This window comes from Lupinus angustifolius, chromosome LG17 (genome assembly GCF_001865875.1).
Source record: "Lupinus angustifolius cultivar Tanjil chromosome LG17, LupAngTanjil_v1.0, whole genome shotgun sequence".
NCBI classification, from domain to species: Eukaryota; Viridiplantae; Streptophyta; class Magnoliopsida; order Fabales; family Fabaceae; genus Lupinus; species Lupinus angustifolius.
The window spans coordinates 1,247,239-1,264,338 of NC_032025.1; the positions used below are offsets into that span (position 1 = coordinate 1,247,239).

Here is a 17,100-nt window from a genome sequence, read left to right on the forward strand (position 1 = left end):
TGTCGTTGGGAAAATAAGACATGACCTGTAACAATTTTGAAATTGTTTAAAGATTATGATTTTTTGAAAATATTAGGAATAAAAAAATATAGACCGACAATATAAAAACTTTACATACTACTAATATATTATTTACTATTTATTTTTAATTGTCAATCACTTTTCATAAAAACGATACAAATAAATAATGAATATTGAGATATATATTACACTATCCTATGTTCTTTGATGTAATAATTTAGTAAGAAGAAGGTCAGATGCTGCAAGCTGGCAACTGAGAAATAAATAAAGTTGGGGAAGTTTAGGAATCACATTTAGGATATATTTTGTTGTGATTTTTTTCTAGGGAATGGATCTCACGTATTTCACCTCCACGACATGACAAGTTAAACAATGCTCAATTTTTAAATTTATTTTTGCACGTAAACAATGCCCAGATAATTAAAAAAGATTAGTCAACATTTTTTATAGGCATGGTTGATTACTGATTTGCAATAATCATAAAAAGATGTTGGACTAATACTTTTTAGTTTAGTCTAATATGTGATTGTGTGTAACTTCATGATTAGTGTTTGAAATGAGGTCCAAAGTAGAAAGCACGATTATATAAAGCAACATCATTGTAACACGATCATAGGCCACAAGTTGAGAGAATCTCGGCGGAGAATGTTATGGCACTCATTCAAGATTTTTCACACGGATGGGAATGCATGTTTCTCAACTCAAATCTTTAAATTCAATAAATTTCATATCTTAGTTCTTTATTTTATGAAAATTTGATGAATCAGATTTATTGACTAATTAAAATTATGTAAACTATTAGATTTTCATATAGTAAATGACTTAAATGTGAAGTTAATTTTTTAAATTACTCCTAGAGTAATTGAATCCTTACTCATAAAATATATTGCAAAATATAATAATAAGTTTAATTGTTAAGAGATAACACTAAGATATATAAATATAAGTTATAGGAAGTATAATATTTTATGAAATGTATCCTAGCCATATATAAACATAAGAAATAATTGAATAAAAGTTGGGTATTTAGAAATTATATTAGAAGAAAGCAAATCATACCCACGAGGGTGCATATAGTGTTTTTCTCTTACTATCTCCACACCTATTTGTGGTACTCGTTTGGATAGTTGGTATTTGTGGCTATCCAACAAGTTTGTAAGTTTAGTTATATACTTGTTGTTTGCATAGCTCGCAACAATTATGATGACACGGAACAATCTTTATTGACTGAGTCACAATCAAATCACTTTCATTTAAGATGTTTTGTCGTGCTCTTAAAAACGTGCAAGCATACATCAACTATGTTGTCCATAGGATAAAACAATCTAATTATCTGTTATATAATTTCTTCAAGTACTGTAGGAATCATTCTTGAATACACTACAACATGACTACTATCAAATCTCGAATTCCTACAAGTTTAATAATAATATATATAATATTCAATAATAAATATAAATAATTATTATTGGGATGATAATATATATAATAAATTTAAATTACAGTTTAATCACTAAAATTAATTATAAAATAATAATAATAAAAGAAATAATATATAATATTAAAGTAATATAAAATTAAAATATATAAAATATTTAATTAAAACTTTAAATTATTATTATGTGTGTCTTGCAAACCAGAATATCAACTCATAAGCTATTATTATAAGTCCATTTTCTGGTACCCACAAATGATGTGTTTTTGCTATTCCCAATTGTTATTTATCATAAGTTGATGTGTAATGATATTCATTAGTTAGATATAGAGCATTAATCGGACGCTATTTTATAATCAATATTTAAAATTTCATTTAATATAACTAACCAATAATAACAAATGAGTTGTACCAAAAAAATAACAAACGAAAATAATATTATGTCACTATAAAAATTTATAGACATTCAATACATTATATACTATTTATTAGAATTCTCTATATTTAAAAATAAATGATAATTAAATGACAATATAAAAATAGTTCATACTCTTAAAACAAATCCTTTTATCAGAACAAATTTTGACAATTAATCATATAAACACTTAATTAAGCACATGCAAGATAAAAGATTTAATAATGTTCTCAACAATTGCTACCTTTTCCGTCTCTCTATGTAATGTTAACGACCCAAGACTGTGTACCAAAAATATAAAGTAGACCCAAAACTTCTGATACATGCAAATTTGGGCCGAAGAGTAAGATCTGTGCACCTCTTTTGGGCTTCGATATTCACTCATTATCCAAGAACTGTGATATATTTGTGATAGATGCAAAGATATAAGAATCAACTTTTGTTATGGAGATTCCATTTGTATCCGTGAAAAATTATTCTAACAGTGTAAAGATTTATATATAGTTATTATATTATTTATCATTCATTTCAATTACTTTTATTTAAGAGTCAATAATAATGATTAACTCATTATAACGAGAAGTATTACACGAGAAATAAGATTGACACACATATTCCCAACATTTAGCTATACCAAATTATTGAAAATTGCACAATATTAAAAATAGTAACTTAAAGACTGGTATATTAATTAATATGTTTAAAAAGTATGCAAAATTAAAAAAAAAATTATATGATTATACATCCCTTACTCATCTTCTTTGTCCAATACATAAGGATTAGGCACAGCGGTACACCCATTAAAAGATTATAGGAATTTAATTATCAAACGAATGAAGATTGTTGGAGTTAAATCGTTTACATTCCACACTCTGTTTCTATATGATACTATTATCAAACTAAGTAACTAACAGTTTACTTAATGAATATTGCAATGCATTGAATTACAGTAGTACATATTGAGATTGATATATACATCAGTGGTTATCTCACATAGACTTGTGTTGATAACAAACTGAAAGTAACAACCACTAACTTCTTAATCTCATAAATCAAATATAAAATCTAGAACAAAGTATCTTATTGTAGAAAGATAAGTTATCTCATATGGTCACTAAAATTATGATATATGTACTATTTTTTTAGTTTTTAAAAATACTTTTTGAAAAAGGATAAATGTGACACATATCATGATTTTAATGGGTGGAGGAAATAAATTATCTCATGATATGAGAAGATATTTTATTCTCTAAAAGTTTATGGTTATTCAAGAAAATATTTTCTTCTAGATTATCAATTAGATTTTTTATATTTTTGTGGATCATAAAACTTTAGCACTTTGAAGTGAGACAACACATTTAATGTCATAAACCATACTTTCCACTTTAGGCAAAAAAATTCAACCCTGAACCATAATTTCTGATAAAAACTTTATCTGTTAATTATTTTTCACAGTTATATTTTTATGCAGTCAACTTAAGACCTCTAATATATGATATTGAAATATATGAAACTTATAAATTACTTGTAGAATGAAGAAAAATACAGTTATCTCCACATGCAATTTTGTTTGGTAGCTTCCAAGTATATCTAGAAGGTTTTCTTCTCTCTCATCCGTGATTATCTCTTCTTGAATATTAGATTTTTATGATAGGTCGATAGCTATGTTCTAATCCATTACAGCCACTAAATAAAGGTATCTTGTCTCCCCCACATGGACCACGACAACGAAACAGGTCATTATGAGTTTCCTAGATATCTTTGCTTCCCTTTTTTTTTCCACAGTCTCATACTGGGACAATTGTATTTGAGTCGGAACATCTATAAGTATGTGAGGCTAACTCTTTTAGTGGATATTTTTTATCCACAAGACTCGAATCTAACATCTTACTTAAAAAAATTAAACATGTATCATTAAAACCAACATTCGTTAATATTTTTGTTTCACTTTAATATCTTTTGTACAATTTCCGTTTATATTTATTTTTCATTTATATTACTTATATTAAATGTTAATAATAATTAAATATAAATATTGGATCATGATATAAAAAATTCTTTTAAGTACATACATTTTCTTCTCGTAACATTAGTCCGAGATCTTCTTCTAGAAGAATAGTGAGGCACAATGTACAATCGGTCAATAATAATTTATTAATTTTCAAGACCGCTGAAAAGTCACTCCACGACAAAGAAAATATGCCCCTTTTCATAACTTCCAATTTGTTTTCATATGTGGTCTGCACTATTCCCTTTACCTTATGTATTATCTGTAAAATATAGCAAGGTATGAAGTTATAAAAAATTAATTTTTTTATTAGAGTTTGCCTTGGACCCTTAAACAGCTACTACTTAGCAATATTATTATTATACTAAACATTAAATCGGTTACTATAATCTAATGATTCAACTATGGTTCATTACTTCATTAATCAAACGTTTAATAATATATATATAAATAATAATAATAATAATAATTTGAGTCTAGTGTTTGGAGAGAGAAAAATTTGTATAGAGACACATGTAACATATTATATATAGAGACAAATACATTTTATGGTTTTTGATACTGCAATTTAATATTAAATTTAATTAAGATATTAATATATTGTCAGTTATTGATTATGTTTCGAGATTTCAAAGAGACTAGTGGTAAACGATAGTATTTAGATTGAAGTTGTATTTATTCCTATATGTCCCACTTGTATGTAATTTGATTCTTGTCTTGAGGATACCATACAAAATGTTTTGATATTGGTATTGCCAAGTCACTATCTGAGATTGCCAAATTTGTTTACAACTCTCTTTGTTTCTATTCCTCAAAGAACCTCTCATGGATCACACCAACGTTGCCTCACACAAATTTGATAAAACGCCGCGTGGCCTCTACACATGCATTCATAGACAATTCAATTAATATATTTATGTGTTAATTATTGATAATATTTACATCAAGGTAAAAGTTATATATAAATGATATATAATATATTGATAATATATAACATTTTATATTCATGGTATATATATTAAATTAGTCCCTAAATAGTCATGCCATAAAAAAATTATATTAGTCTGCATCAGATTTGTTATTGTGGATATGATGCAAGCAACACCAAGATACCGATTTGGCCTCCACCACATACACATTTGTCATTGTCTTCTAGAAACGTAGGGCTTCTAGAATTTCGTTACTCCCTCCGATGTTTTAATTTTTTATAGATTTCAAATATTTCTAAAGTTTTAAAATCTTAATATATGATATATACTTTATTTTTTAGTATTCACTTTCTTCAATATCTTTCATTTCCTTTCGATGTGAATTAAGTAAATTTATTTTAACTGAACTATATCAAAATCTTACATTGATTTAAACATCTTCATCCACAAATTTATTAAGTTCTTTTGAGTTTAATTTCTGACGCGAATTAAATAATACTAATTTAATTAGATTTTATCAATTTTAGCAACTTAAAGGTAAACAAAATATGTAACGTTCTTATGAGAACACCGTAGAGTTGACTTTGATATAATATGATGAAAGATTCCAACCTTCGCAATCCACGTAACAAATTTTATTTCCAAGAAACCCAATTAACCTGGTTTATAAAATATTAAATTATTTTTTAAATTAACAACATTCTACATGATAATATTTGATTGAGAATAATAGAATTATTTTGGCATCTAAGGGGTGTTAATCCAATTTTTCATAAAATATGTTATGAAACACATTAAAAAAAATCATTTCCTTATTTGTTAGGAGAATGATTGTGGGGAAAATAAGCAAATTTTGTTAACCCATGAAATTTGACGGAAATAAGAGTGTTTCACTGTAATAATAAGTACAAGTGGGCCACTTCTTCTACCATAATGTAGAGAAAAACTAAGCAAAATCCTAGCCGTATATGTACATATACGCAGTATAATACAAACTCCAATACTAACTAATTCGCAACTATTAGCGCGTCAATAATATCGCACTCACTCGGGCGATTTGGCTCAGTAACTCGCTACCAGCACTGATCAGTTTCCCAGTTCCGACCGGTGTAGCCTGAAAACACAGACGCCGCCGACAACGGCCGTTGTCGACTGCGAAACAAACTCCGATCATAGCTGGCGCGCTTTTCAGGATCTGATAGAGTGGAGTACGCAGCATGAATCTGCATAAACTCATCCGCCGACGAGGTTTTCTGACCGATCTCCGCCACGTCAGGGTGGCAAACCCTAGCCAATCGCCGGTACGCCGCTTTGATCTCCTGATTGGAGGCGGATGCCGGAATTCCTAGAATATCGTAGAGCGATGCAGAGGACATGCAGCTAGGGTTCACATACGAAGAAGACCTAGGTTGATCCGTCCAGGTAGAGCGAGCATCAGCCGCAGATGTTGCGGTGGCGGTGGCTGTGGCTGTGGCAAAGGCAACCATAGGAGAAGATCTGACGCGGCACGGCGGAGGAGCCATGGCGTTGCCGGAGACATTGACGGAAGAGAGAGATGAAGGAAAATATAGGGAGGAAAGCATGATGTGATTGTGAGAAGTTTTGAGTTGAGAATAGAAAACGAGTATGGAAGGAAGAAGAAGGGGTTAAGGGTTCTTATATATATATGTGAACAATAGGGTGTGGACCCCACCATAAGCATAACCGTGGATTCCGTGGGTTGTAAATAAATCTTATCCAATGGGCTATAACTAGTCGATGTGCTGAGTCAGGTGGAACGAACCTCTTATCCCAATTCTTCTCTATCCTTCTTATTCTTATTCTCATCCTTTCACTACGTTAGCACAAGAATTAGTATTTTTCTCACTTAACCACCGTCCCTTTCATATTTATATTCATTCATTTATTAACTCATTATGCTTCACTACCACACTTTGTTCATCGGTTAACGAAAATTATTAATGTAGGTATTTTTTTTGTTTTCCACATGTATTCACACGCTGAAAGTAATCTTGTCCAAGCCGAGAACATTCATAGGTATGTGAAGCTAACTCTCCTAATAGACATTTTTTCCATCCACAAGACTCGAACTTAAAACTTTGCTTAAGAGATAAATCAAACATATACCACTTGAATCAATGTCCGTCGATACTTAATGTACGTATTTAAAGTTTTAATCAATAATCTCATCCATTTATAAATAAATTTAATTAATTTGACGCCTATTAAAGAAATGAGTTCAAATACGTTTAATTATTTTAATTTAATACAAACATATAAATAATTACATTTACTATTCAGACACATGATGAATAAATCTAAAATTCTCCCTTATTTATGAATGAAACAATTTTTTATTTTAGAAATATGAGAAAAGATATATACAATGGTAATATAAGAAAATATATATACAACGACAGTGTATGAATTTTTGTTGTTGTTATTGAATCATTTATCATTCACATTTAATTAATATTGAATTTTAACTGTAAATTATACAATGAATAATGATGTTATATTGACTATGTGTTAATCGTTACTCTCTAAATAAATATTACATTTTTATTTATGAAAAATGATATATTTTCTTGCAAATTCTCCAACAACATAAGGAAAAATGTAACATGTATTATAAAATGATAATTTGTTAATAATAATTGATTAATAAGTGACATGTATACATTTTTATAGGTAAATTTTTTTATAAGAATCTTTTGGTAATAAAGTATATCATTATTTATATGTAGTTGCTTCAACAGTTCAACTTGTATGCAAGAGAGGAGTTGTGCCAAATGCATAACCACGGTGCTCCAATATTCAAATTGACGTGGAAAGGAGTCACACTATTTAATTTTAGAATTTAATATATATACTCTAATGTTTTTTACGGTATAAGTAACTCATTTACTATTGATTTATTTATTGATTATCCAATAAAAATAATACAAATTAATGGTGAATAATGTACTGACAGTATAAAAAACTTTATACTATTATTACATAGATTTTAAACTCTTAATTTTAACTTTTTGGATACAATTTAAGTTTCTCATTCAGGGATGTGAGTATGATATTTTAAACATGACATATGATATTGATGATGAATGAGAAATAGAATTAAGTACTTAAACTACATAAGTTGTCGATGTAATTTATTATTCTTCTTCTAACTCCAACCTCGTTAAATAATATACATCTTTGAATGAACGGTGCAGATTGTGTTGTTTGTGTGAAACAAAATATTCCGATGGATACATGAAACCATGCGTTATTTCATGATAAATTTGAAATAATATTTACTCTCTCACCCTTTACCTCATTTAGAACATTCATTGGTCAATATTCTAAATTTTAATTTTAATGTCCCAAAATATTTGGAAAGATGGCCAATATCAATTAAGTTCACATAAAGCATTCAACTTTCAAGCCACTAGCGTATGAGGGATGTCGACAATATTGCGATGGACCCTGCCAAGACTCTTGTATGAGAGAATCTCCATACCGATTTTTTGGGGTACAATCTCAGAAAAATATTATTCCCCTTGTTGAATTTTGGAATATAATAAGAAAATTTCAAAACCTTTCAAAAGTATATTTCAAGAGTATCATACATTTCCCTATCTAAAGATCAGAAGTAAGACACTACGTCTTGAACCAAAACCTTAAGGGTTAGTTTGAGAGTTGAATTTTGGAGGGAAAGGGAGGGAAAGAGACACTATCAAACTAACCCTAAGACATTAGTTCTATGAACATTTTCTTCTTGTAAACCCTTTCACTTCTTCCCGCATATCTAATTTGAGATTCCACACTTGAATAAACCCAACAAATTGATTGGAAGCTAAACATACATGTCACTTTTTTTTCATAAGTATACTAATAATTATAATGGAAAACAAAATACAACTATCATTTAGAAGAATATAAGTAATTCTCATGGGTCATAAAATATGATTTGTCATAGATTATGAAGCGAGTTGGCTGAAATCCATGTTGGAAAAAATTGTATTTTTGAGGACGTGGACATTAACATCAATAGTAAAATAAGGGGTTAGCTTGCCAGCACAAATTAGCATCGACATATAAAACATTTCTACTGCTTCAGTTGCGCAATATGCTTATCCAACCATACATTTTGAAATAGTTAATATTTATCCAAACCATCATCATTTTGGTGGATTTGTCTGTCTATTAGTCTTGATGCTAAAAGTTATTTTCAATACCCCAATTGCTGAATGGTTATCTTCTAAATATGGCTACTATTATCCATAAGTGGTGGAATATTTTGCGTGTTTGAACCAAATTGTCCATCTAAGCAAATGTTGCTAAAGTCCAAGTTGATAAAAAAAGTTGCTTGCAGGATGATTTCATGGTTTCTACTTTATGCACCAACGCCTGAAAAAGGGAGGCCTGTGGAAAGTTGCAAGACTGATGCAATTATCCAGGATCATTGGGCAAAGGATTTTAGTAGTCTTGCAAATTTGTAAGCCCAAGTCTTTTCTTTTACCCTTTTTAGGTCCATCTCTGGGTGCTAAGTGAATTTGGAGGAGGTTTATCTTAGAGTAAATTACACCGACACCCCCTGAGTTTTAGTGAAATTACACAAACCACCCCTCACTTTTCTAAACTTACACAAACCTCCCCTAGTTTGTACTTTCATTACACTGGAAATTACACAAACCACCCCTCACTTTTCTACACTACACAAACCTCCCCTAGTTTTGTACTTTCATTACACTGACCACCCCTGTATAAGAAATAAGTGTAATTTTTTAAACAAAAAATGTGATAAATGCAATTAAGTTAAACAAAACATGATATATTGTGTAGACAAGTCTAAATAATATACAAATCAATGTATCTTTATTATTTTTTTGTTACAAAATGCATCAACAATTATAAAGAAATATTGTTTAAATCACTTTTATAATGTAGTGTAACGAACCAAAAATAATAAAGATACATTGATTTGTATATTATTTAGACTTGTCTACACAATATATCATGTTTTGTTTAACTTAATTGCATTTATCACATTTTTTGTTTAAAAAATTACATTTATTTATTATATAGGGGTAGTCAGTGTAATGAAAGTACAAAACTAGGGGAGGTTTATGTAAGTTTAGAAAAGTGAGGGGTAGTTTGTGTAATTTCACTAAAACTCAGGGAGTGTCACTGTAATTTACTCATTTATCTTATTGAGGCATGGGTAGTATATTTAATCTTTTGGTATTACCAAAGACATCTCTTATTCTATAGGTAAGAAATTAATTTATTTCGCAATTAATCAAATGTAACTTCCATATATCAAATCTTATAATTCTTTTAGTATTCTGTCTTTTAAATTTTGTTTTACACTTATATAACCACAATAAAAATGTACTGTACTAAAAAAAAATACAACATAACATTTTGTTTTATTATTTCATTTAAACCTTAATTATTTAATTTTGAGGTTTTTTTTCGTACTACCAAGAGTATCCTCTCATATTTTTTGATAAAGAACTAATTCGTTTTATAGTTCATGATTGTCTTTCCCAACAAATGTTGCTCCCAAAAATTAAATCTTCGACCTTGGAAATCCAATGAACCTTATACTATTAGATCAACGATTGATTGATACAATTATGATATTGGTTGCAAGTTTGATATGGTTGCTATAAAGTGATTGAGAATTTGAGATAAGGAATTCTTCATGGAAAGGACTTCAAGATAGCCCCAACAGCTGACAACTGATTCTGAGCATAAATTGGCACTAGCTGCTATCATATATAAAGCAAACTTATCTATGGAACACTTCTTTCACTGTCAAGCTGGGTTTCTTTTCTGTGGCACCCTTTGGAGATGAAAGATGGTGCTTAATAGTGTATGTCATCATAACTCATTTATGTAGGGTGCCATTTCACTATGGGTGCTCAAAAACCTACCAATCCATGTAAATATAGGAGGAATTGAGAATACTATATGATAATGAAACAATAGGAAGAAAGTGAAAGATGAGAAGGAAGAAGGGAAGAAGGGAAGAAGGGAAGAAGGAGAGGGTGGTGGTCAAAAGAGACATTTGAATGAATGAGAGAAAGCCCAAAGCTTTCCCCTATGGTACAAACTCAACTACCCCATAATTCTACTCCAATATTTTTAATTTTTTTTTTTAAATTTTCAATTATTGGAGATATTATTATCTTATAATCAAAATTATTTATATCAAATCATCATTAACAAATAAAATGGAAGCATTCTTGGAATATCCATGGGAGTTTATCGATGGTGTCTCATTGTGCTAGCTAGTGACCTATTGTTTGTATGAGCTGTGGGTTTATAATCCTTGTAGAGGGATGTCTTGGTTCACAAGAAAGAAAATATAGTTTCAGATAAATTGTTGTCTTCCCACTATAGATTATCTTTACCCTCTGTTCATGTTCATCTGATGGATGAATTGGTTAATTATTTATAAGATGTTATTTTTTGAAGAGTTATTTCCATTTGACTTTATTCTATTTGAATTTAATATTTTTCATGAAGAGATTATCCATATTTCTAAATTTGCCTAATATATAAATATAAATAAAATTTGATACTTATACAATAATTTTTATGAAAATTATATCTATAATCATAAATGATATTTGAATTAAATCATTTTAATTTAACTAATTAAAATAATAAACTCACCCCATTTAAACATTATATTCAAGACCAAGTTTTATAGTAGTTGTCACTTACGTCATGTTAGTTTTATTTTACCTATATACTTTCCCTTTTGTCCTTAGGTGTCATTTTCATCTACAAGATCACATGTACCCATTGGTATCTCCAATAGTATATGAAATCAATCAAAATAAGTTATTTTATTAAAATTTGATTTTATAAAAAACATAAATTAATATTTTATATTATTTTAAGAAATATAATTGATTAAAGACAAGAATATATGATTTTTTTTGGACAAATGATCATTGCCGATTACCAACTACTTACCAATTACCATGCATGTTGGAGGATTCGTAGTACCGGAAATTTTGATTTTCATTTTTTTAATTACACTGATTTTTAAAACCTTGTGTTCAATAATAATGTAAAATACTAATAAATTAATTACAATGCCAATACTAATTAAAGAGTACTTCCCATATTTCCATTTCAACTTCTAATTTTTTATTTGATTCTTTATTCTTCATGATTAGTTTGGTGATAATATTGGGATGGTGATGATATATTTGGTAGTAGTAATGATATAGCTGTCGTGGTAGGAGTTGATGGTACCATGTTATGATATTGATGGTTAGATTCAGATAAACATCTATAGGATAAGAGGTCATGACAAAATTATAATGATGTATAAATATTATAAGCTCTTACCTTTTTAAGTGTTTAATGCCTATTTAATAACCCACCAAATAAAGTTAGAATAATATATATATAATAAGATATTTAATGAATTACCTATTATTCATATTTAATTATCGTCTACTCTTAAATTAAAATAGTACAAATGAATGATAAATAATATACTGATATATATTTTAGATTATGAGTGTATAAATATTATATTCATATATAAATTAATATAATTAAAACACATAACGGCCATTTTCAACTTTAGCTGTTAACCGCCATTTTCTACTTTAGCTGCTTAAGGTAGCTTTTACCTGTGAAATCCTCCCACAATTCTAATCTTTTCATTTTTATTTTGAAAAGATTTCAACAAAAATAAAATTCCCATTGTGATGGAAAAATAGCATTCCCTCTTTTTTTTCTCTACCAATATTTTTTTTTGTCACCATTTTCAACTTTAGCTGCTTAAGCCTTCTAAATGTGTTGTCCTATCCATTTTAATCTTTTCCGGGTAGACATCTGTTGTTCTAAAACAGTGTGTCATTCTATGTGCCACTGCTTGTGTTTGGTCAGAAAAATAATTAAGTATTAAAATTTTAATTTTAATATATTTTTTCAACCAATCACAGGCAACATTGACACGTGAAATGATACACTTTTATGGTACAGATCTTTTCTCCCCCTTTTGGCCTCCCTCATTTTCAATCTAAAATCGTTTCAATTTCCCAGCAGCCTTTTTTCTTTTCACAATTCATAAATTTTCACTATATATATATTATATATATATATATATATATGTGTTATTGAATGTGTAACTCAACCGAAAGAGCACAAGAGAACATTTGAACTTCAAACCAAAAGCCAAAATACTCATTTCCACAACAGTGTGCGTCATTATTTATATTAGTAAACATGGATAGAGACTCCACTGAATCCTTAAACATATGCAAATAAGCAACACATGCAACTAATTATACAAGAATATCACAACCCTTGAAAACAAAGTTCAACACACAGCAACAAGTAAAGGTAGACAGCACAAGAACGTTTGATACTGTTTGATAATGCAAATGGTAACACAATATATGTAGACACATAACTTCATCACCATTTTATGCAAGAATCTCCTCAATAGGTTTTGTCTCTAGTTTGTCCTTGTCCAAGTTTTGCAATTGTTTCTCTTCCTTGGCCACCTTCTTCAGCCTACTAATCTCAATATCCTTGTTCATCTTCCTCTTATACATTTCTGAGAATGATATTGGTTCCTTAAGTATAGGTTTTTCTCCTTCTCTAACCATGAGAGGATACACTTTTGCTTCTGGTGCTGGGTTTTGGAATGTGGCTATGGATAAACGGCTACAGTTAGAGTTCACTACTGCTTGGTGATCAGCATTCTTGAACCTTCCATTGCTCAGATACTGTGTTGTGTAAGTTATTCACATAAACATATATCAAATGAATTAAGGAACCAAAAAGAAAATTTTACTATCATTTTCCATGTGAAGTATTGGAAAAACATAACATTATTATATATTCACTCCTAATTATGTTTTTGTGTTGCATAGAATAGAATACTCACATGGCCATGATCACCAAGGTTGACAATGAAAGCTCCCTGAATAGGTTGAACAGTAATCCAAGTGTTGCCATCATCCCTAGTAGCTTGAAGCCCTCCAACCTGGTCCTGAACCAGTAGGGTAATAGTACCTGGATCTGTATGGCGCTTAAGTCCTAATGTAAGGTCTGGTTGTGGACACTTAGGGTAATAATTAACTACAACCTTTTGGTCCATATCAACACATGCTTTTGTTAATGCTTCTTTCTCTAAACCCATTGCTTCTGATAACACCTCTAATAGCTTACATGCTAAATTCATAAGCTTTTCACTGTATTCCTTTGTCACTTTTATCCACCCTTCTGGCTTGTTTGGCCACCTTGAATAATCTCTTTTTCCAATTGGGTATGAAAAGTATGTCACAATCTCTCTCCAATCTTTCACTGTTTCTCCCTTCACACAAAGGGTATCGTCAAGAAATGGCATATAATAAATTATTATAATTCCTATACTTCCTTTTTTTCTTCTATCTATGGTTTATTCTTTGTATGAAAAAAAGAGAGAAAGAGAGTTGTAGTTAAAATAGGAGTGCACCATGTGAATAACATTTAATAAGCATTCAGTTTCTTTGGGGGGATTACTTATAAAATAAACAAGATATTTGTGTGAATCCCCACAAAAAGGAATGTGTAGAGTAAAATTATAAACATTAACTAGATATAACTCATATTAAGTTATTTGATTCTTAGTTGTAAATGATTTTTAAAGGTGTATCAAGATTAAGCTTATAATATCAAAGAGGAATGATATACATATTATTGTTAATAATTGGATGGTGTAATGTAATCCTGAAACTAAAATGTTAAACTTATACATTATTATTCTTATCAGTGATCTACACTTTCTTTGAATGATTACTTTTTTTAAGGCATGAGAAGAAAAAATTAATCCTCTTTCTTTCCACTTAGGAGCTTGATGAGTGACCCCCGAACAAGACTTAAAGATAACCCTAATAAGATTTGATGAGTGCATGGGATTATTATGATAAAAGAAATTGTGATGAAAGTGAAACTTCCATCATTCTCCAATATGTTCCCACTCACTATAACACATAGTTATTTGGCTTTTTAAGGGATAATTATATGTCTTGAACCATTTGATAAGTGATCATCTAAAACTTTATCATATTTTTATACCATGGAATTCATAGAGTAAGAATATAAACGTGAAAGTGTGGGTTATATATGATTATTGATATAGTGAAATAACGAATTAAGATAGAGATAAAAACATGAATTACTTGAAGGTGGCTGGAAACTATGAAACCACCCTTCTTGCCACCAGACATGTCAAACCGAAGCTTCTCTTGTGGTGGCAAATCAAAGAACTCTTTAGCAAAACGTGTCATTTCTGAAATGAGTTTCATGTCCACACCATGATCAATAATTTGAAAGATACCCCATTCCTCACACGCCTCCACAATCTTCTTGCAAATCTCTTCTCTCATTCCATTCACATCTTCAATCCCAATGAGTGAAATCACTGGAATCTCATTGCTGAATTTGTTGTATGCAACTTTTGGACGTTCATCTTCATCACGAACGAAACTAGACTCAAGGGTTTTTTCATCAACTAGAGAATTGAGGGTTTTGGTGGGTGCCATTTTGTTTTATTTTTCTATCTCTATCTTAGTGGCTTGTGCTTGTGTGCAAGCAAATATATATATATAGAAATTGAATGTGCTAAGGAATGTACATTGTGTATGTTTATAATGTGTAAGAGTAGGAAATACTTATCTCTCCCACACGCAATGTTTCATTTTTTGTTTCGATCTAAATAAAATATTACGTTTTGTTTTTAATTTTTTTTATTCATGTAACAATATATGATTGATCTAGGATAGAGAATGAAACAACACTCAAAATGTATTATCGGTATTTTGAGTGGTAGCTATATCTAACGACTCCCCCAACTCGTAAATGGATGGTCTCAAAAAATGTTACAAATCACATTCCCCTTTCATACCTACCATTCTGCCCTATACACTTTTATGAAACAATTTATTAGTAGTACTATGTGTGCTTTTATGTCCATTTCCATATTTAGTGTTAATTACTACTAATACGAAAGGCCAACGAATACTACTATTATTAAAGCCATCAAAGTAGTTTACTAAAAAATCTTGTGAATGAAGTTGTGAACAATATGCAACTAACTCTGGTTCAGAAATCCATATTTGATTGGAAACGCTTGAGACAGTAAAATTTCACATTTATTTGCCATCAAATTTAAAATTTTATCCCAAGTTTGTTTTATTTTAACAAATTGTTTGCTAAAAACTAAATTCAAATTTTTTCTTTTTAATGTATTTAAAATTTTGTCACTCTTTGTCATCAGGGAAATAATCCATAAAATGATTAATTTGATTGCATTAGAGATATATTAGGAATCAAATAAATTGCGAATGGTAGTGGCTTCAATGTATCAATGAAGTGGCTTAACCAAATCTTGCTATTAAACCCAAATAAATATAAATTAGTCTTTTAGCCCTGCAGTTTACTCAATTTTTAAACAGGTCCTTATAGTTTATATAATTTTAATTAAGTCCTTGAACTTTTAGAAAAATTATCTAGGTTCTCATGTTGAAATAAGTTGTTAATTAAATATCCACTCAAAATGTGTAATCATGACCCAAAAATCATAACGACCTTCCCAAAACATGTTAAATATTGTCTTAAACAAATCAAACCTATATAGCATTTAAGAGAATGTTTACTTTCCTTTAAACTCTCGTCCTAACATGACCTATTAACCTATTTAAAGACCTACTATGTTATAATAACTTTAAATAAATCAACAAGCTTGCTTTTAAATTGGCTAACAAACACGCTTTTAAATAAATGCATGTTAAAATTTATTTAATAATATTAGTTATATTAAAATAGCATAATAGAAATATTAGTATATAATATAATTAAATAGATCTAGTAAGTCTTTTAAATAAATAAATATTTTTTAAAATGATTTAGATGTGTTCACCTAAAAAATCCAACTCAATATATCATGTTATGTAATAAAACATTTGATAGGAAATCTGATAAGTTTTTAGCCCAAGACCATATGATCTTAAAGTTAACTAAGAAATTTGTTGAAAAGTTTATTAAAACTTTCAATTGTGAAGATTTATTTAAATTAAAAATTGGATGAATTTGTAAAGAAAAAGATTATTATTTAAAGAAATTTATGAAGGCTCCATCTTTGTTCCATGTAACCAATACCTGAACCAATCACGGGCCAGGAAGCCTAAAAAAAGACCCAAAATTTAAAATTGATACAAACTAACGGCTACTTCCTATTCATTTAGGTAAAAACTAAAAAGCTTAAGCTCCAACGGTCATATTCATC

General features: G+C 29.3%; 2 protein-coding genes across 4 annotated transcripts; both read right to left on the minus strand.

Moving 5' to 3' along the window:
• Positions 5,643-6,447, minus strand: LOC109330498 (chaperone protein dnaJ 11, chloroplastic-like). The gene has a single exon (XM_019564693.1). The coding sequence runs from the start codon at positions 6,389-6,391 to the stop codon at positions 5,882-5,884; it is 510 nt and encodes a 169-aa protein (XP_019420238.1). The 5' UTR covers positions 6,392-6,447; the 3' UTR covers positions 5,643-5,881.
• Positions 13,011-15,402, minus strand: LOC109330585 (naringenin,2-oxoglutarate 3-dioxygenase-like). 3 transcript variants are annotated; one of them, XM_019564827.1, is made up of 5 exons: positions 14,996-15,402; positions 13,720-14,148; positions 13,243-13,558; positions 13,156-13,178; positions 13,011-13,103 (listed from the first exon to the last, which is right to left on the minus strand). In XM_019564827.1, exons 1-3 carry the CDS (start codon positions 15,356-15,358, stop codon positions 13,253-13,255), a joined length of 1,098 nt encoding a protein of 365 aa, XP_019420372.1. In that variant the 5' UTR covers positions 15,359-15,402; the 3' UTR covers positions 13,011-13,103; positions 13,156-13,178; positions 13,243-13,252. The 3 variants fall into 3 exon arrangements, with proteins under 3 accessions (XP_019420372.1, XP_019420371.1, XP_019420370.1); XM_019564826.1 differs by having other exon boundaries at positions 13,011-13,178; XM_019564825.1 differs by having other exon boundaries at positions 13,011-13,558.

Excerpts from the sequence above, each read along its gene's own strand:
- LOC109330498 (XM_019564693.1), bottom strand. The coding sequence starts at position 6,391 with ATGCTTTCCTCCCTATATTTTCCTTCATCTCTCTCTTCCGTCAATGTC.
- LOC109330585 (XM_019564827.1), bottom strand. The coding sequence starts at position 15,358 with ATGGCACCCACCAAAACCCTCAATTCTCTAGTTGATGAAAAAACCCTT. Across the intron at positions 14,149-14,995 it reads TAGTTTCCAGCCACCTTCAA|GGAGAAACAGTGAAAGATTG; the intron begins GTAATTCATGTT and ends CTTTGTGTGAAG. Across the intron at positions 13,559-13,719 it reads ACCTTGGTGATCATGGCCAT|TATCTGAGCAATGGAAGGTT; the intron begins GTGAGTATTCTA and ends TACACAACACAG.